The 22,246-nt window shown below is 34.7% G+C and overlaps 1 protein-coding gene across 1 annotated transcript in view; it reads right to left on the minus strand.

Moving 5' to 3' along the window:
* Window positions 1–22,246, minus strand: part of LEKR1 (leucine, glutamate and lysine rich 1) — a 210,219-nt gene that overhangs the window by 104,759 nt on the left and 83,214 nt on the right. The window contains exon 6 of the mRNA XM_043473929.1: window positions 13,993–14,178. Within this exon, the coding sequence (XP_043329864.1) occupies window positions 13,993–14,178 (186 nt within the window). The remainder of the gene's footprint in view (window positions 1–13,992; window positions 14,179–22,246) is intronic.

Below are 22,246 nucleotides of genomic sequence, written 5' to 3' on the forward strand. Positions count from 1 at the left end.
CTGCAACAATAAAGATGGTTTTAGTGGGGCTTCCTGGTGGCTCAGATGGTAAAGAATATGCCTGCAATGCAGGAGATCCCAGTTCAATCCCTGGGTCAGGAAGATCCCCTGGAGAAAGGAATGGCAACCCACTCCAGTATTCTTGCATGGAGAATTCCATGGACAGAGGATCCTGGCAGGCTACAGTCCATGGGATCGCCAAGAGTCATACACAACTGAACCAAACATGCTAAGTAAAATAAATGAGACAAAGACAAATACACATGATTTCACAGATATGTGGAATGTTAAAAATAAAATGAAAATAGATTCATAGACAATAAATGGATGGTTGCCAGAGGAAAATAGGTGAAGTGGATTAAGAGTTACAGATCTCCAGTTATATAATAAATAAGTCATGGGCTATAATATACATCATAAGGAAGATGGTACAAAATACTGTATTAACTTTGCATGGGGACAGATGGTTCCTACACATTGTGGTGATCATTTCATAATGTATGCAACTGTCAAGTCATCATTTCATACACCTGAAACTAACACAATATTATATACATCGATTATATTTCAGTAATGAAAAAAGAATGAATGGTGCTAATCTTTCTGAGAGAGGTAGATTTAGGAATTAAGGCAAAGGGCAGAGTCCACAGGATTAAATTAAAAAAAAAAAAAAGATGTCTAAATTTAACTCAAGGACCTAAGGGTGATGGTACAGTCAAAAAAAAGTCAGAGAAAGTTGCAAGGCTAAGATCTAGCCTTAAAAGAGAAAAATCATGCTGGAGGGGAAGGAGGGAGAGTAAAAAGGTTGCCTTGGCACAGGTGAAATATGACTAGAGAATGAACCAGAATAACAGCTATCCCAAAGGTGAGAAAGGAATCTCAGAGAAGAGATAACCATCCTAATGAGTGGATGCCTAAGAGCAGTGAAGAAAATTCTAAGATTTGAACATTTGTAATATGAAGAAAATATGTAAAATAGAGATAATATTTCTAGGAAAGCTCAAAGTCAGGAGCAGATGACAAAGGAAACAAAAATAATCTTATAAGACTCCAGTGATCAAAGATGAAATGGCTTCTATAATAGGTCCTTTTATTGGTCTCCATATTCCAATTGTGACCTCTTTTTATACAAGAACTCTCTGGGTTCTAGTTGAGATCATCTGGTTTGCAATTTGTCTAGAGTCTGTAGGTTATCCATGTATTTTTTTGTGGGTGTGTGTGTGTGTGTGTGTGTGTGTGAAATCCCTGCTTTTGGGTATAGAAGCATCCCAAACAGTATCCCAATGTCAAGCTAGCCTCTTTTAAGATCTGTTGGAATATTCTATGATAAGCCAAAATGGAAAAGAATTTAAAAAAAAAAAAAGAATTTAAGCGTTACCTCCTTCCCTACCTCTACTCCTACTTCCTTCTCTTTGAGAAAATCTGTTTTGAAACAAAGAATTTTTTTTTCCATTAAAGAAAAAACAGCTGTTGGATTTAGCAAAACTAAGGATTACTTTAAACCTCCCTAGCTTTCTATTTGTAAAATCAGCATTTCTTCTGTTTTGGAAGCCAAGGTTATGTTATTCCTTCTGGAGCTCAAGGCTTCAAAAGCAATCATAGGGCTGGTCAATTCACCACAGTGAACTCCCTTTGAAAATCGTGCCTTGCAGGTAAGGTCACAGTGGAACTCTGTTCAGAGAGTCTTCCATTTGCCATGCATGAGATGACTCCTGAATTAATCACAGCCACTCCCTTCTTGAGCAATGTGTTCTAAGAGCAGGCTAACTGCTGTCACAACTAGCCAATGCTGACTGAAAACAAATTAGTGGAGGCAGATTTTTTTGAGTAAATTAAAATTCATAGTTTTCATTGGTTATTAAAGGAGTATTGAAGGAAATTCTAATACTTTTATCCTAAACATAACCATTTGGTTTGCTCTCACACGAGGAAAAACCACTTTAAAACGTTGGTTTAACAGTCTCTATTTGTGCAGTTCTTTTGTGTTCCTATGTTTTGTCTTGTTGACTCTCTTAACACTACAACGTAGTTAAGGAAAGCTACAAGCTAGAATCAAGATTACTGGGAGAAGTATCAATAACCTCAAACATGCAGATGAAACCACCCCTATGGCAGGAAAGCAAAGAGGAACTAAACAGCCTCTTGATGAAAGTGAAGGAGAAGAGTGAAAAAGCTGGTTTAAAATGCAACATGCAAAAAACTAAGATCATGGCATCCAGTCCCATCACTTCATGGCAAACAGATGAGGAAACAATGGAAACAGTGAGAAACTTTATTTTCTGGGCTCCAAAATCACTGCAGATGGTGACTGCAGCCATGAAATTAAAAGACACTTGCTCCTTGGAAGAAAAACTATGATAAACCTAGTGAAAGAGAAACTGAAGTCTCTCAGTTGTGTCTGACTCTTTGCAACCCCATGGACTATACAGTCCATGGAATTCTTCAGGACAGTATACTAGAGTGGGTAGCCCCTCCCTTTTCTAGGGAATCTTCCCAACCCAAGGATTGAACTCAGGTCTCCCACATTGCAGGTGGACTCTTTACCAGCTGAACCAAACCCAGACATTATATTAAAAAACAGAGATACTACTTTGCTGACAAAGGTCCATATAGTCAAAACTATGATTTATCCAGTAGTCATGTATGGATGTGAGAGTTGGACCATAAAGAAAGCTGAGTGCCAAAGAATTGATGCTTTTGGACTGTGGTGTTGGAGAAGACTCTTGAGAGTCCCTTGGACTGCAAGGAGATCCAACCAGTCCATCCTGAAGGGAATCAATCCTGAATAGTCACTGGAAGGACTGATGCTGAAGCTGAAACTCCAATACTTTGGCCGCCTGTTGCAAAGAGCCAACTTATTAGAAAAGACCCCTGATGCTGGGAAAGATTGAAGGCAGGAGGAGAAGGGGATGATGGAGGACAAGATGGTTGAATGGCATCACAGACTTGATGAACATGAGTTTGGGCAAGCTCCAGGAGTTGGTGGTGGACAGAGAAGCCTGGTGTGCTGCAAAGAGTCAGACACGACTGAACTGAATTGATCATATTCCCACTTTATAGATGAAGTAACTGAGTCAGAGAAATTGATAACTTATTCAGAAGTCCTGTAAAAGGCATAAACTTGCCAGAAAGCAGAAGTGTTTGATTCCTGAACCAGTTACTTTTAAAAACTGAACCGTGTCACTGTTTTTTTCCCAATTTAACACAGGAGCTACTCATTAAGGGATGTAGTACTTATACATTACACAACATGCATGAAACTCAAAAACATTATGCTAAGTCAAATAAGTTAGACAAGAAAGATCACGTTAAGTGATCACGTTATATGATTCTATTTATATGAAATGTCTAGAATGGGGAAATCTACACAGAAAGAAAGTAAATGAATGACTCATGGGGGAGGGGCAGGAGGGCAAGGGAAATAAATGACCAAGAGGTTTCTTTTGGTTATAGAAGTGTTCTAAAATTAGATCATGGTGATGGTCATAAATTCTGTAAATATCCTAAAAATCACTGAGTTTGTACACTTAAAATGCATAAATTTTATGATATTTAAGATATTTCTCAGTAAGGCTATTCTTTAAAAGTTCAGCTAGGATGTTAAAACATACGTGCAAAACAATTTAAGTAAAATACTTATGTATTATTTATTACACCAAAAAGTTTCCTGAGAGAAAAAATACCCAAAAGTGTTTTCACTAGGAATAAATTTTAAAGTTGGGCAAATAAATTTTAGGAAGAACATTAATGCTAAAGTGATTTATCTGAACTCTGTCTTCCAATATTTGTGACTGCTGACAAAAAGTAAAGGACACTCTATTCTACTAGGTGGAAGGAAAATCATTTAAATGGATGGGTTTGTGGGTCACAATGACCTCTAAGAGGAGTATTATCAATTGAGATAAATTATGCATTTGGAAGTTATATTAGTGTGAGCTAAACATAAAATTACAAAAGTTGTGTAAATAAATCTCTAAAAGGGAACTGAGAATTTAGCTTCTAAAATTTCATATTATAAGCTTTCCTATGAAAAGGATGAAAGTTTGGCATTAAGAGTTAAGCTGCTAATTAGTGCTTATGATTTACTCTTACACCACTATCAAATATATGGACTAGAATTATCATATGAACTTACATTTTCAAGCATTTATGTTTCAAAAGGCAAAGGGAAAATGTGGGCCAAACAAAGAAAAGTTTTTATGTAGAAAAGTAAAGATCATAAAGACTATATACTTGGATTAAAGTTGAAATTGTTCAATAGTGATTTAAAAGAAAAAGTATCAGTGTAAAAATAAAAATATTTACATGAAATATTAGAACTTTTAAATTCTATTTATAAGTACACAGAATAATGACACAGTATACAGCACAGGTTTAAAAAATTCAGAATATAAAAAATATTTCGTGCTAGTTAAAAGTATAACATGCTAATTCATTTATTAAGAGAGAGAACCTAAGAGAGATTTAGCAACAACTAAGAGCATAAATAATAAGCCACAGTATAAAAGTGCAAGTGAGACGAAATTAGAGATTGCAAGATACAGGGGAAATTAACAGTAAAACCTTTGAATGCTCTGAAGGAAAAAACAGGGGACAGAAGGTAGGGCAGATAAATTAGGCTAGAAAACAGAAGGGGAGAAGTTTAACTAGTACTAGAAAGGAATGAGTGATGCTTATCACTCACTTAAAAGCTGGTTCTGCAACTGTGGAGAAGCCAGGAGTAGGACTTGTAAGAAGGAATATAAACAATGCAAATACTTAAAAACTGGATTTAAGATTATTAATTACAAAAAGTCATTTACAAAGCTCATATCAAAAAATGAATTTAAATACTTTCTAGTGTATTCTTTGAACAAGTAATTATGCTTCTTTAAAACAAGACACAGGGAGAGTCAAGAGATGAACAGTATCAGTCTGCCCTTATTTTCATCTGCCCCAAGAAACTCTAAAATGCTATGTTCATTATGTTAATCCAGTGATTTGTCTGGGGAGAAGATATTCACTGTGATGCATGGCTTTTCCTCTTCTCAAATAATTGACATTATTTCTGAAAAGATATTAATAAGCTGAAAAAGCTATCAGTGATGATTATTGAGATACTGGAAAATCTTAAGCACATTAATTCATTAGTAATTGAAAAATTAGGCATGTATTTAAAAGAAAGCAGACTAAGAAGTAAGATTGTTAAAGTTTATGAGAATTAGGAAAGTAAATGTAAAATAGTAGAGAAAGTAAAGGTAATTTGAATGGCTACAAAATTGGAGCTAGAGAAATTTATAGCATGTTCTTAATATAAAGGACAAAAAAAGGCTGTTAAGAAAGGCTAAAATTAAGAGTGTTGGCACATATAACCAGCGTGGGGCGAGGACTCAGACGTCCCATGAAGACCTGTGAAGAGGTGGGCAGTATCTGCACACCACAAGTCAAAGTGAAGATGAGGCCAGTTGGCTGGTGTGTGGTTAATGCCAAATAATTATTTGCTGAAAAATTGAACTTATTCCCAGGATATGGTTAGCCCAGCACCAACCGATGGAAAAAGATGAGTTGTGGCAAGAGCCTGGCGTATAGGTCAATGGATAGTGAGCACAGGCAAAAGCAGATTACAACAAATAGAAAACAGCTACTGACAGGAGAGTAGCAGAGGGGCTGCCTTGGACCACTGGAAATGGGAGCACCTGTAAAACTCCCCCATGGACCCTAGATGGGAGAAAAAAGTGTACCAAGTATGGAAATACAATACTGCCAAGACCTGAGATGGAAATTTTGCTGTCTTTCCTGCACTTGTAGTTCTATAGCTTTCCTAAGCCACTGTATCCACTTTTGTAAAATGAACTGAAGAGAAACAATATGTTGGTGCAATCAGTTCACCCAAGGGTACTTGTGGATAAAGTAAGAGGGACATTAAAAAACATTCTAAATGTTCTGACAATTTTAACAGAGAACTTGATATGGAAATAAGATTGCTGTGGGGTAAAAAAAAAAAAAAATCCAAAAAACAAAACAACAAACCTAGTTCCCTTCATGGGTAGGTTCATAGGAAGTGGTACTTGTCATCTTGAGTTAAGAAAAGCTTTAATGATCCTGTCCACTACAACCTGTCGATTTCCAATGGTTTCAACCAAGAGAGCGGTAACAGATAGCCTTAATTTAAGATGGTTTCTTTCTTTCTTAACACAGTTTGAATGCTGTTACCCATGGAGTGAACCTATTTTTTACAAGCAGCAGAAACCTAATTTCGTCTTGAAATTTTGTGCTATTTTGCCCTGCAATTACACTGTCCTTTAGACAAACCTGTATTACATCTATAACTACACAACTTCTACATGAAGAACTGAACAGATCAGCTGCACCTTTGGTTTGTATATGGACTGCACTTAATGAAAGTGAGGAGTTAATGAATATAACAACTATGGCCAACCAGCATTGAATTATTTTGGTGAGGTTTTTTTTTAAATTGTAGGAGATGGAATGTGATGTGAGCTGAGTCTTGAAATATTTGTAGATTTTTCTTCTTTTTGGTAAGAAAGTTTATTCTTTATAATCAGAAAAAATTAAATAAGGGAAAAATCACCCATATTTCCATCACATTAAAATTTATTCTCATATCTTTATTGTTCTCTTCTGGTTTCTATTCATAAACACACCTATTTTGACATAATTCTAAGGTATACATAATTTTGTGATTTTTTTACTATGTAATATTATAATTACAGCCTTTCCCATGCTGATACCCAGTGTTCATATTGTTATTTTAAAAGTCTAAATAATGTTCCAAGTAATGGCATATGATAATTTATTACCCATCTCATTAGAGTTAGGGATAAATTATTCCTAACCACTCACCATTAAAAATATGATCTTTGCAAGCAAATAAACTTCTGCAGTTTTCTAAACATAAATTTAAAGAAGATTATTTGATCACAAACATCTTTATGGGTTTGTTGATCAGTCGCTGAGTCATATCCAACTCTTTGCGACTCCATGGACTGCAGCATGAGAGGCTTTCCTTTTCTTCACTGTCTCCTGAAGTTTGCTCAAATTCATGTCTATTGAGTTGATGATGCTATCTAACCATCTCATCCTCTGCCACCCTGTTCTCCTTTTGTCTTCATTCTTTCCCAGCATCAGGGTCTTTTCCGAGTTGGCTCTTTGCATCAGGTGGACAAAATATTGAAGCTTCAGCTTCAGCAGCAGAACTTCCAGTGAACATTCAAAGTTTATTTCATTTAGGGTTGACTGGTTTGATCTCCTTGCAGTCCAAAGGACTCTCAAGAGTCTTCTCCAGCAACACAATTCAAAAGCATCGATTCTTTGGCACTCAGGCTTTTTTATTGTCCAGCTCTCACATCCATACATGACTACTGGAAAAACCATAGCTCTGACTATAAGAAACCTTTGTCGGCAAAGTGATGTCTTTAATACACTGTCTAGGTTTGTCATAGCTTTCCTTTCAAAGAGCAAGTATTTTTTAATTTCACGGCTGCAGTCACCGTTCTCAGTGATTTTGGAGCCCAAGAAAATAAAATCTGTTACTGCTTCCACTTTTTCCCTTTCTATTTGCCATGAAGTGATGGGACCAGATGCCATGATCTTAGTTTCTGAATGTTGAGTTTTAAGCCAGCTTTCACCCTCATCTAGAGGCTCTTTAGTTCCACTTGACTTTCTGCCATTAGAGTGGTATCATCTGCATATCTGAGGTTATTACTTTTTTCCATGCAATCTGGATTCCAGCTTGTGATTTATCCAGGCTGGCATTTTGTATAATGTTTTATGGGTTAGAAAAATATAATATTTTTCTATCACCAAAGAAAGGGAGAAGCTTTACCACTAAAGTCTTTGTACTAAAATAAAAAGAGGTGAATGTCTTTAATTTTGTTTAGTTATTAGTAATTAAATGTTTCTTGCTTGTTTACCATATTTCTGGTGTTAATTTTCTGTTTCTGTTTTTTAGCAGTTGCCTTCTTGGAGTCTTCTCACATACTTGAATAACTTATTTATATGGATTGGATAGTAACCCTTTGCATACCATATATAATATAAATATTTTTTCAATCTATTTTTATGTTGTTTGGCAGGTTTTTTAATTCATATATTCTACATTTTTATAGGCAAAACCTATCAGTTTTACTCTTTGCAATTTCTAAAGTGCTGCTTTATCCTCTATAATTAGGATAAGTTCTATATCTTTTTTTGGTGCTAGTTTTTCCTGTTATTTTTTTCCTATTTAATTTGAGGTTATTTTGGTGTCTTTGGGTTATTTTGCTTCAGTTACCCCATACCACTTATTACATAATTTTGCTTTCCCCACTTGCTAATAACACTTAAAGTAAAATTGATTCTACTTCTGGATTTTCTATTCTGTTCTAAAAATATACATTTGTTATTTTTACAGCTGCTATACACTCCTATAACAACCTAGTCCAAATATGCTAGAGCTAGGGAGCTAAACACCGTTCTTACTTTCCAGACTGTTTAAAAATATATTTTCCCAAGATCTGAAATGAGAGCAACCAACACAAAGTAGCAGGAGCAGTAGAGAATTTATTCCAAGATCAACTGGTATCTGGGACCAGAGGAGGTGAGTGATCATGTAGGATGTCCAGTGTTTTGAGGACATAGCAGCTGCACCCTCTCCAGATGGTTCTGGGGGGGCATGATTTTGGCTATGTTTCTAGCAGTTGTAGCTTCATGGTTTTCTAACCATTTTCTAACCACCTTCTCAAAGATTCTGAATATCTACATAATATCTTTTCAATAAAATCCTTTGATTTTAGTACAATTAATTTTTAGTAATTGCAACTAAGAAATCTCACTAATGCTTATTTTATTCTATTCTGTTTATTTTATATATATATGTTTTTTTACAAACAAAAAGACATTTTATTAACATTGTTATGGCAATGCCTCCCAGGAACTGATGGATCCTCAACATATAGCCCACTGAGCTGCAAGTGATGAATCAGAGTGAAACGATTATTGTAAACAGTGCAGACAAAGAAAACCCCAAACCTCAAAAGAAGATGGAAAATCACTTACAAAAAAAGTAGATAAAAATAATATACATTTTTCTATTTTAAAAAGTACCAATTCTCAAGTGGCAGAGGGTGGAAAGCCCCAGGACCTGGCACCCCAGTATCCTTGATGGTTGAGGGGACAGGCCTACTCTGGCTCCTAAAGTTAAATTTAAGCATCCCGGTTCTTCATCTTTTTTACTACTGCTATACAATTTTCATTCCTAATAACTTCTTCAGCACATCAGCTTCAGTTACCAGCCTTCATCAAAGTGTTAAGAGCAGAGACTCTCCCACTGTAAGGCTAAAATCTGAGTAAAGAGTGAAGAGACCAGACATAGAATCTTAAAAGGCCAAATGATAGTGGAACCAGTGACAAAACACTTCTTTTAAATTAAGCCATTTCTGTTTTTTACTATGCTAGAATGTGAACATGCTTTTTCCTATTTTCCTTATTCTTATTTTTAAACTAGTAAAAATTTTGCCTCATCACAGGAATCACCTTGAGCACTTATTAAGAGTACAACATCTAAGAATCTTGGAGATACTGAATGTGTTTGAACTGATGTGCAAGAATATACACTTTCAATAGGTCCCTTTATTATCTCCCCAGACAAATTTCCACAGTACTGGATATTCTTGTGGCCAGGCAATTTTGGGAAACACTTCCTTAGCTTTAATTCTGAGAAAACTTGTTAAGCTAATGGTCCATTTTTGTAAGAGGAAAGTGGAGGGTGGAAATTCATCCCCTTCTTTTCTTTTTTTTTAACACAGAAAAGGAGTTCAGTGTTTTCATATGCCTTTTTGGAACTGAGTGAAATGATTAAACAGCTAACAAGCTTTGGCCCAACAGAGACCTGAGTTTGAATCTTAGCAGCGTGACCATGGCCTACTTCTCTATGTCTGATAAGAATAATAAAAGCTTACAATTTAGATTGGGGCTTTTCAGGTGGCAATAGTGGTAAAGATCCCGCCTGCCAATGTAGGAGACCGAAAATACCCAGGTTTGATCCCTGGGTCAGGATGATCCCCTGGAGAAGGAAATGGCAACCCACTCCAGTATTTTTCCCTGGAGAATCCCATGGACAAGAGGAGGCTGGCGGGCTACAGTCCATAGGGTCACAAAGAATTGGACAGGACTGCATGCACACATTAGAATACTATGAGGATTAGATGAAAGATGCTTAGTGCTAGTCAAATGACTGGCACAGAGAGGGTTCCTAGTTAGTGAAAATGTTTTCCTTTTCTTCTCTTGTCTTATGTCAGTAAATTACTTCTTTTCTTCAAATATAGAAAGGTAGTTACTTGACTTAACCCTTAACTGTCTGTTACATGCAATATAAGACACATTCTCTAGTGTTTTACTGTTCTTTTAAGAAACAAAACCATTCAAGGAAGTGGCTTATCTTAGAATCAGATTAAAATGATGAAAAAAAAGAGAGATAAGGATAATAATCTTTGATTTGAGGGGGACTGCATTTTTTAAAAAGTTATTTATAACTATGAAATGTATGTTTTAGCAAATCTGTCCTAAATTTGTCCTCCTCTATGAAGTCTGAAATAATAGAATGGCATATTAAGAGTTTTATTTTACATAATTTTATTTCATTTTATCAATGAGTAATATATTCAAGTGGTTCAAAATATTTTGAAAGTATCAAATATACAGTTGAAATTGTTACACTGATGTTTGTAACATAAATGTATCTATAAGATTACTTTTAATATATTTGTCTTGATTTTGGTAACAGGGTTACCCTGGCCTTGTAGGATGAGTTGGGAAATAATTCCAATTTTTCAGTTGTTTAGAAAATATTGTATAAAATTAGGATCCTCTCTTCCTTGAAAGTTGGTAGAAATTGCTTGTAAAATATAATCTAGCCTTTTTCTGGTGAGAAAATATTGCTTTGATTTCTTTAATAGTTATAGGAACATTTAATTTTTTGAGTAAGTCATGGTGAGATATATTTTTCTAATAATACATCCATCTCATGTAAGATTTCAAAGTTGTTGGCAGCATTCACTTTTCTTTTTACTCTTTATCTGAAGTTATTGTTCCTGTTTCATTCCCTATATTTTTCGTTTGTTTCTTTTCTCTTCTTGTGATTGAATTGCTAGAGGTTTGTCTATTTTATTATTTTTTAAAAAATCAATGCTTTTTTGTTTATCTTCTTTATCATTTTTCTGTTTTCTATCTCCCTGCTGCTCTTATTTTTATTGTATTTTTCCTTTTATGTTGAGTTTATTACCTCCTTCTTATGTAAATATTTAAAGCTACACATCTCCCTCAAAGCATCACTTTGGCTGCATCCCACAAATTCTTGATACATAGTGTTTTTTAACACCATACAAGTCCAGATATTTTATATTAAATACTTTATATTTAATTTCTGCTTAAGCCTCAAAGTTTTTCAGCAGTGTGTTTTTGTAAAATTGTAAAAGATACAAGGATGCTCATTACATTAAAAACAACAGTTAAAGAAGTTAATGGACATACATATTCTTGAATGAGAAAACTTTTATAATATTAATATTAATAAGACTTAATATCACTAAAAATATTAACTCTCTAAAAATCAGTATAAATATAACACAATTCCAATTAGAATTCTTGTTGGGATTAGAGTTGAATAAAATTACTTTAAATTTTATGTGGAAGAATATCTACCTGTGAATATGTAAGAAAAGTATACAGACTGGAAGAGAAAAACTTTACTAGATCTCTATCAGAGTTTTTGAATTAGAGGTGAATAAATGATCTTAAAGTTCAAATTGAAGAAAACTTCCAAATATTTTTAAAAATATATATTTTTAAAGTATTTAAAAAGTAAGAACAAAGAAGAAAGACTTACCAGTTGTGAGGATATGCTATTAAGTCTAATGAATATGATATTAATGGTACATCCAATAAGTTAGTGGAACAGAAAAGAGAATATGGTAATAGATGTCAGCGTTTTGAAATTTTGCCATATGACAGATGGTAGTTTTATTTAGTAGGTAAAGGATAGATTACTTATTGTAATACACAATGCTGACACAAATGGCTATGCATATGGAAAGAATAAAACTGGACCCCAAATCTCATACCATATAAAAGGCAAACTGCATTTGTATTAATGGCTTAAATGAAAGAAAATCCAAGAGACTATATGTATAATCTACAAATGAAATGGACTTTCTGAACTAAGACTAACTGGAAACAATAAAAGACAATAATTTTATAATAGCCAAAACAAAAATGTTGATATGCTGCAATTTACTGTGAAAAATCAACAAATTATACATTAGAAAAAAATGAATATAGAAGATAAATAATTACTTTGCTATATAAAGTGCCCTTAAAATTGTTGCAAAATTCTACTAATTCAATAGAAAGTTGGGAAAATCTAATTGACAAACTAATTGACATGAGACAAATTAAAATACCTGATTTTAAAATTTGTATCCAGTTTCATATTGCTTCCACATTCATGTGACAACTTATCTTTCAAAACTAGGTTCTCTCTCTGGAGAACTCCATCATGAAATACTCCCCAGCAAGGAGGCTGAGAGCCCTCTGTGACCTTCTTCATTCCCTTGTCTATTCAGCCAGGCGCTTACTTCTCTAGACCTGGGTAGTCCTCTCAACTCTGGTTTTATTTGAGCCTTCCTAGTGTGGCCATGGAGAGGGCCAAGGAGACACAGTGTAACAAGCATGAACCTTGGAGTCCAGCTAGGTTTGCTTTGATTTCCTGCCATTTACCAGTTATGTGGGAACAGGTATGTCACCTCTCTGGGCCTTCATTCTCTCCTCTTTAAGATGGGATAATTATACCTGCTACTCATAGTCATTGTGAGGACCAACAATTCATTACTACTAATAAACTAGTAATTTATATACAGTGCTAACATAGGCTTCCCTGGTGGCTCAGCGGTAAAGAATTCGCCTGTAATGCCGAAGATGCGAGTTTGATCCCTGGGTTGAGAAGAACCCCTGGAGAAGGAAATGACTACCCACTCCACTATTCTTGCCTGGGAAATCCTATGGACAGAGGAGCCTGGCAGGCTACAGTCCATGGGGTCGCAAAATAAGACTTAGTGACTAAACAAAAACAATAACATAGAGCCTGCCAGGCTCCTCTGTCTATGGGATTTCCCAGGCAAGAATACTAGTGGGTAGCCTATCCCTTTCCCAGGAGATCTCCCTGACCCAGGGATCAAACTGGCATCACCTGCACTGCAGGCGGATTCTTTACCACTGAGCCACCTGGAAAGCCCCTAGTACATATTACCACCTAAAAAAATGTTAGTGTTCTATGTTCTACCCTATTTCAGTGTCTTATGGTAACCTAGGTTACCAGCAAACATGTTTTCTAAATGGCTATCTGAATCCAATTCTTTGATGTTCAGAACACCTCCATACAGTGCTAACAGCTTAATTTTGCTAAAACACTTCTTATGTTATATCATTCTCCTGATTACTAGTTGTCAATGATTTCTTACTGCCTTTAGGAAAAAGTACAAATCCCCACAGTCTTACTGCTGATATACTCGATGTTCTAAGGTAAAATTTTAAAACCTTGTCCAAGGCTCTCAAAACATAATTTTTAATCTTTTCATTTGGAAAAATGAAGGAACACCTAATTTGGACTTACCTTATATAACAGCATATGCTGTATATTCTTTCAGTATTCTAAACCACTATCCACTGGGGATGATGATATACAAAAGTAACTTCTACTTTGTTTTCCTGAAATCTCACTGTAATTGAAAAATCTTTACTATATTCACTTAATACTTGCCACTCTAAATGGCAGATTAGGAAAGGGTGATAGCAAACATTTATAACAGAATCAGTTATTGGCATGGTAATAATTAGGTATATTTATAACACAAACTAGTTAAAACAAGATTTTTGTTGTGATTATAAGAGAAATAAAAATTTATACATTTCCTTATTACAGCTAGTTGCTAACAACAGTAAAAAATAATTCTCTTTTACCTAGTACTTCCTTTTGCAAGTCATGGCATCTGGTTTGCAAGTTTACTTCCTGTTGTTTGGATGTCTGAATCTGCTGAGATCTCAATATGGCTGCATCTGACAACAACTTCAGATTTTTCATTTCCTCTTCAAGGCATACATTGTTTCTCTGGGACACTGTCAAACTTTTATTTAGCATCTTTATTTCTGTAAAGAAAATTCAAAGTTTACAAATAGACAACATTGGATCATAAAATATTTCTTTAAAAAAATGATTATTTTATTTTAGAAAATTGATAGTTGAAAGCCAAGATGACTTCTCTGAGAGTATAGAGAGTATAACCAAAAAGTTGAGTTTTAATTTAGCAGTTATTCTGAAAAAGAAATGAAAAAGACTGTATTGCAAATGATACATGAAACCTTTTAGTAGTTTTTTTTAAGCCTTTAAATTGTGTTAAATGACAATCCTGCCTGCTTTTTAAATACATGAATAAATAGCATAATATCTCTGTAATGTTCTGGGTTTTATTGAAATTAAGTTGTTTTCTTGGCAACATGATTCAGAAAAGTAAATTCAAATGTGCCAGCATGAGCTGGTTGGGAGGAATTTCTGGGAGATAACTAGACTATATTCTACACAAATTATGAAGAAAGGTGGTGGGTTGGAGAGAAATAAAAGGAAACAGTGATTAAAACTAATAAATTTGTGGGCAGAAAGTATTAGTTAGTATATCTTAATGATTCTAATAACACTCTGTCCCCTCAAAATGAGACTAGAATTTCATCATAGCAATCATTTCTCATCACTCTATCTACTTAGATTAAGTTTAATAAAAATATGCCTTCACAGCATTATGTAGATTTTAATGTGCTAATTTTATATAATTTTGTGAGAAATGCATAGAACATTTTATCTTTCAGAATGATAATTATCAAGCTCTCCATCAGTCTTTTCAGCACTGCTGCCTTAAACCACCATTAAAACATACAAACACACATGCAATAATAATAAAAAATACTATAAAATTTGTACAACCACAATTAACTGAATTGAAGAAGATGTGATCTAAATAAAATTCTGGACAGTCTGCTTTTCTAGAGAGTTCACGTGGCATTCCCTTCCTTGTTTAGCTCATCCTGGACTATGTGATTGGTTCAGGGTGTGATAGGGTGTCAAAGAAAGGCGGCTTGGTTTACTGGTCTTGGAGCAGAAACAGTAGCCATATGGGCCAGTGAAGAGGAGCAGTAGACTTCTGTGGGATACACATGGCTGCAGAGGCAACATGGCCAGTAAAAGGTTACAAGAGAAATAAAGCAGGATGCTGAATGGAGCAGAGAGAAGAGAGCATGCCCTAAGGGATGGGAATGAGTAGCATCAGGAATGTAGTCTAAGCAGAGAAAAGCAAAATGTTTTTCTGTGGGAAGAAAGTACATCTGGAAGAAAAAGTGGCACTTAAGGTAGACCTAGGGCATGAACACAAGGGGTCTGGCACCTTCTTCACCTTTTATTCCTACTCAGAATAGAAAACCTAGAGAAATAATTCGGCAGAGACCAAATAAGTGGGGGTCTATTATATCCCAGGGGTTCCTTTACATGGGAATTTTTCCCCCTAAGAATAGCTATATGCTTCTGAAAATTTATGGGTATGTTACCATTTGTGTGAGGAAAACTACTAACAGTACATAGAGTTTTTAAAAGAATATAGTTGAAGAAAACAAGGAGGTTGCAATTTTTCTTCAGGCCTAAAAATATCTTCCTGGGTATTTTTGTAGCCATAAAGGTGGCTTCTTACGGCTGACTAAATTGTACCGTACCCTAACCGTATCGAAGATGAAGTCAGAATGACACCGCAGAGGAGCACACGCATGCTGTGACCTATTTATTGTTCGCCAGAATGATACTGGTTAGGTTTGCAGGCTGACTCTCTCAGTGTACACTACTATCTGTCTCCAAAATAACTACTCGTGTCAATGTGACTTTCTATTTGACATTAGAAGAATAAGAATCTGCAATAAAAATTCATTTGTGAAATATATTTTAACATGGAAAAGTACAGCAAGATTTAAAAACTAACAGGAGGCACAATGTCTCTAACATGGAATTAGGAGAGCAAACCCAATGGGGTCAATTAACTCACTCTTGGCAAACTGCACATCCCCTATATCTATGGCAATCCTGGTGTCAAATCCTCAGTCCTACTTTTGTCATTAATACAACTTCATCATTGTCAGTTATGTGTCCCAATTTGGGATTCAGAAATTGTGATTTACTTATTCTGGTCATTGTACCCACTTTATGCTTTCCCTATCTTTGCACTACCCCATGAAGAAGCTCCTCCTAGCCTCATAGGTTAGATCTACCACAGTTGTTATGCTACCTCTGCCTGGAAATGTTTCCTGACCAGATCTGTTACTCACACCAATTACACCATTTCTATGGCCCTGATCATATGTAAACATGTGGCCTCCTATTAGACTGCAAGTTATCTTAGGCCAGAGGTAATAGACTCAATGGACATGAATCTGAGCAAACTCCTGGAGTTAGCGGAGGACAGAGGAGCCTGGTGTGTTACAATCCATGAGGTCACAAGGAGTCGGACACGTCTTGGCAACTGAACAACAATATCTTATTCATTTTTTATTCCTCCTATAATTTCTACTACAATATCCTAGAATTAACAGATGCTCAATAATATCTACTTAATGAGTAAAGGCATTATTGAGCAAAGCTTCTAATAGTTTTTAATATACCACTAGTTGAAGATTCTAAATATGTGTTTATTTTACCTCTCCCTTCACTTCAGAGGCAAGCATTTTGAGTCCTACATTATTTAATGTCAGACTTGGTAAGGCAGTAAATACACACATGTAAAAGAAGGAAATATTTTAAATAGGATAAGCAAATAGGCCTATTCTATCCCTAATTTCATCAATTTTATGAAAAGTGTGGATCACAAAAGTTACTACTGAAAAAAAGAAGTATATTATTTAAAATGTTTGTGGGGCTCCCCTCGTGACTCAGTTGTAAAGAATCCGCCTGCCAATGGAGGAGACCGAGTTTGATCGCTGGTCCAGGAAGATTCCACACACCATGGGACAATCAGGCCCATGCACCACAACTGCTCAGCCAGCAGTCTAGAGCCTGTGAGCCTCAACAACTGAAGCCCATGCACCCACAGCTTGTGCTATGCAGTAAGAAAAGCCACTGCAATTAGAAGCTCAAACACCCAGCTCACCAACAACTGGAGAAAGCCTGCGTGTAGCAACCCAGCACAGCCAAAAATGAATAGTTAAGAAAAAATAAAATAAAATGTAATATTGTCCAAGTTTATAGCCAATGGATGATTTAGCTTTAAAGTTACTTTAAAGCTTTAAAGTAGGTGTGATATAATTTGCTACCTGATGCAAGTATAATTATTAGTATCAAAATTAATCTCATACAATCAACTTATTTGCCTTGATAAGACTTTTTTGTTGTTCTTAGTCCTGTTAGCTTAGTCAAATTAACATAAAAATATGTTAAGTCAATAAGTTTTTAGGCAGCCTCTATATATAACCTTATCACCAAGGCATACTAATATAAAATAATATTTAAAAACTCTGAAATGCTAGATTTACTATTTAATGAAGGGATCATAAAAGACTGTACAGGTTAAAAAGAAACAAACCTCTATTTTGAAGTAGAGATTTACAGGAAGTTATAAAGAACTGTGTGGGAAGGTCCAGTGTCGCTTTTTTTCCTCCTCTTCCCATGTTCACATTTTATATAACTGCAGTACTCCATCAAAACTAAGAAACTGATCTTGGTATAATCCACAGAATTAATTCAGATTTAACCAGCCATACACACCTTTATTTGTGTGTGCATGTGTGCACACATGCACGTGTGCATAGCTCTGTGCAATTTTATCACATATATAGCTTTATATAACTATTAATACCAATTCAATCAAAATACAGGATTATTCTATCACCATAAAGTTACTACCCTGCTATCACTTCATAGCCACACCTACTCCTATCCCCACCAGCTGTAATCGCTGGCAACAACTAGTTTGTTCTCTTTCTCTAGAATTTTATTTTAAGAATGCTATATAAATAGATTTATAATATGTAACCTTTTTGAGGCTAGATTTTTTTCACTCAGCCTATTCCCTTGAGCATGTATTAATAATCTATTTATTTTTTATTATTGAGTAGTATTCCATGTTATGGATAAAGGACAGTTTGTTCATTCATTGAAGGACATTTGGGCTGTTTCCAGTTTGGGCTATAATAAATAAAGCTGCTATGAAAATGTATGTACAGGTATTCTCATGAATTTAGATTTTTATTTCTTTCAGATAAAATGCCTAAAAGCGCAACTGCTGAGTCATGTGTTAAGTGTGTTTTTAGCTTTAGAGGAAACTGTAAAGTTATTTTCTAGAACAGCTATTCCATGTCACATTCTCACCAACAATATTGAGTGATTTAGTTTCTTTTATCCTTGCCAACACTTCTATACTCAATTAAAATTTTAGACATTGTAAGAGATATTTCGTAGTATCTCATCATGGTTTTAATTTGCATTTCCTTAATGGCTAATGATGCTAAATATTTTTTCTGTGCTTATTTGCCACCTGTATATCTTCTTCAATGAAATTTCTGCTCATGTATTTTGCCCATTTTCTAACTGAACTATTTTCCTGATGGAGAGCTTTGAAAGTTTAAAAAAAAATAAATTGTAGATATAAGCCCTTTGCCAGATATGTATTTTCTCCAGTCTGTAACTTGCCTTTCCATCCTTTTAACAGGGTCTTTCACAGAGGAAAAGTTCTTAATTTTGCTGGGGTCCACTTTATCAGTTTTTCCTTTTATGTATATGCTTTTAAGTCTAAGATTGTGAGGTTACAAAGATTCTCTTTTTTCCCTAAAAGTTTAATAACTTTATCTTTTACAGTTAAAATTATGATTCATTTTGAGTTAATTTTTGTATAAGGTATGAGGTTCGGATCAATGTCTTTGGTATCTAGCACCATCCAGCCTTTGTTGAAAAGGCTAAGCTATCCTTCCTCTGCTGTGCACCCTTGTCAAAAACCTTGTCGCTCTTATCAAGAACCAGTTGGGCTGTACAAAACAAATAAATTACAAGGATATGCTGAAAAACACAGGGAATATAATGAATTTTTTATAATAACTATAAATGGAATATAACCTTTAAATATTGTGAATCACTATGTTATATACCTGAAACTATATATTATATTGTACATCAAGTATATCTCAAATAAAATACCTTGTTGAGCATATTTGTACGGATCTAAATAAACACATATATATTTAGTTTTAAAATTTAATTATGAAATAACTGACATACATCACTGGATAAGAAGTCTCAGGTGTACACTATGATGGTCTAATCTACACTTATTGTGAAATTATTACCACAATAGATTTGATAACATCCATAATTTCATATAGATACAATAAAAAGAACAACAATTTTCTCCTTGTGATAAGAACTCTCAGGATTTACTCTCTTAACAACTTTCCTACATATCATAGAGCAGTGTTAAATTTTAACAGTCTTACTTCAACTACTCTTCTCCCTCCCCTCGCTCCCACCTCTGATAACCACAAATCTAACCTCTTTTCTATGAGTCTGGTTAGTAGCTTTTCTTGTTTATTTTTTGTTTTTTGAGATTCTACATATAAGAAGATCATACAGTTTTTATCTTTCTCTGACTTATTTCACTTATTATAACCTCTTTAAGGTCAATTCATGTTGTTCCAAATGGCAGGATTTCAGTTTTTATGGCTGAATAATATCCAATTTTATATATATATATAATTTATAATATCATAATATATAATATTATATGATATATAATATTGTGATATATATATCTCACAATTTCTTTATCCATTCACCTATTAACAGAAACGTAGGTTGTTTGTACGTCTTGGACATGTTTGCAAGTATTGTAAATAATGCCACTATGAACAAGGGAGTACAGATGTATTTTGGAGCTAGTGTTTTCATTTTCTTTGGAGATAGGTATATATATATACATGGGCTTCCCTGGTGGCTTAGAAGTAAAGCATCCACTTGCAATGCAGGAGACCTGGGTTGGGAAGATCCCCTGGAGGAGGGCATGGCAACCCATTCCAGTATTCTTGCCTGGAGAATCCCCATGGACAGAGGAGTCTGGTGGGCTGCAGTCCATGAGGTCACAAAGAATTGGACATGACTGCACGACTAAACACAGGACACCACATATATGTACATATATTTAAACTAGAGGTGAAGAGCATTAATTTTGTTCCATTATTTAGGAGAAAATCTACAAGACAACCAAATGAACATTTCTGTAGGATAAGTGAAAATCTAATACAACAGAAGGAATGTAGACTTCAGAATAAAAAGAATAAAATAACAGAAGCTGACATATCTTGATTTTTACTGTCATAGGCATATTGTGGTGTATGTGTGCATGTGTATTTTACAGATGATGACACTGAGGTCCAGAGATTTTGTAAGTGGTAGGGTCAGTATGTGAACTTTGAATCTCTGACTCAAGAGCCCTGCTGGTAGGATTTCTGCGTGCCTGCTAAGTTGCTTCAGTCGTGTCCAGCTCTTTGCAACCCCATGGACTGTAGCCCCCTAGGCTCCTCTGTCCATGGGATTCTCCATTTACCTTTAAATATCTGGGTTTCCCTGACAGCTCAGTTGATGAAGAATCTGCCTGCAATGCAGGAGACCCTGGTTCCACTCCTGGGTCGGGAAGATCCCCTGGAGAAGGAAAAGGCTACTCACTCCAGTATTCTGGCCTGGAGAATCCATGGATGGCAAAGAGTGGGACACAGCTGAGTGACTTTCACTTTTCTTTTTTCATACATATTAAAGTATAAACAATTATATTTTTAAAAAAGTAAAATGTTAAAAATTGTTAGCTGAAAACATGGTTGTTATAATAGTTACCTGTATTTGTCTAAATTTAATCCTCAAAATTAAGTAAAAAATTTAGGAGTACTATGTTGTCATACACAACTTACCTCTAAAGGCACATATCATATAATAAAATTTAGCTGATGTTGTTATACAGTTAGGATGCTTTCTTTTCTCTAATATTAACTAAAAAAAAATTAAAATATACAGAAAAGTTGGAAGAATTGAACCAAATATACACAACACCTAGATTCTTCAATTAACATTTTACTATATTTGCTTTATCACATAGCTACTCATCTATTCACCTTACATTTTTATGCATTTCAAGATAAGTCAATATATTTGATTTCCTAAACACATTATTAATTAGCATTCAATGTAGATTTCTAATTTTTGAATCAAATTTTACCTACGAAGAAATGCACAAACCTCAAATGCATCATTAGATTAGTTTTGAAGAATGCATCCATCATGTAACTCAAACCTCTGTCAAAATGGAAAGCGTTACTGTCACCACAAAAAGTGCCTTCACACCCCTTCTGAGTCAATCTTCCCCTCTGAGATAACTAGTGTTACTTCTGTCTTTTTTCCCCACTGTAGATTAGTTTTGCCTATTCTAGAACATCATATAAATGGAATCTTACAATATGCAATTATTTGTATAAGGTTACTTTCAGGCAGCGTAATATTTCTGATGCTTATCCAGTTTACTGCATTACTATAGTCCATTTTATATTCCATTGTTTGTTCAGTTGTTTATTTTTACATAATCCATTCTACTGATGTACTTTCAGGCTTTTACCAATTTAAGGCTATTTTGAATAAAGCTTGAATAAAATTGCTGAATATTTTTATGAACATATGCTTTCATTTGCAGGACATGATAAATTCCAAAGAGAAGAATTTCAGAGTCATCAGACAGATGTATCTTTAGTTTTATTAAAAAACTATCAGACCTTTTTTCAAAGTGACTATAGCATTTTATACTTTGACCAATTTGTATGAAAGTTTCCGTTGCCCTAGTCACCAAAACTTGCTGCTGTCAAGTCTTTTTCACTTAAACCTAGGGGGTTTGTACGGGTATCTCACTGGTTTCAATTTGTGTTTCCCTTATGACTCATAATGCTAAGTGCCATTTCATGTCCTTATTGGACATTGGTATATCTTTTCTTGTAAAGGGTTCTATTCAAATCTTTTAGGCATATTTGATTGGATTGTATGTCCTTTTACTATTGACTTGTAAGTGTTCTTTATGTAATCTCGATAGCAGTTCTTTGTCACAGATTTTTTGAATATTTTCTGTCTAAGACTTACCTATTCACTTTCCTAATGGCATCTATTGAT

Source organism: Cervus canadensis, chromosome 7 (assembly GCF_019320065.1).
Source record: "Cervus canadensis isolate Bull #8, Minnesota chromosome 7, ASM1932006v1, whole genome shotgun sequence".
NCBI classification, from domain to species: Eukaryota; Metazoa; Chordata; class Mammalia; order Artiodactyla; family Cervidae; genus Cervus; species Cervus canadensis.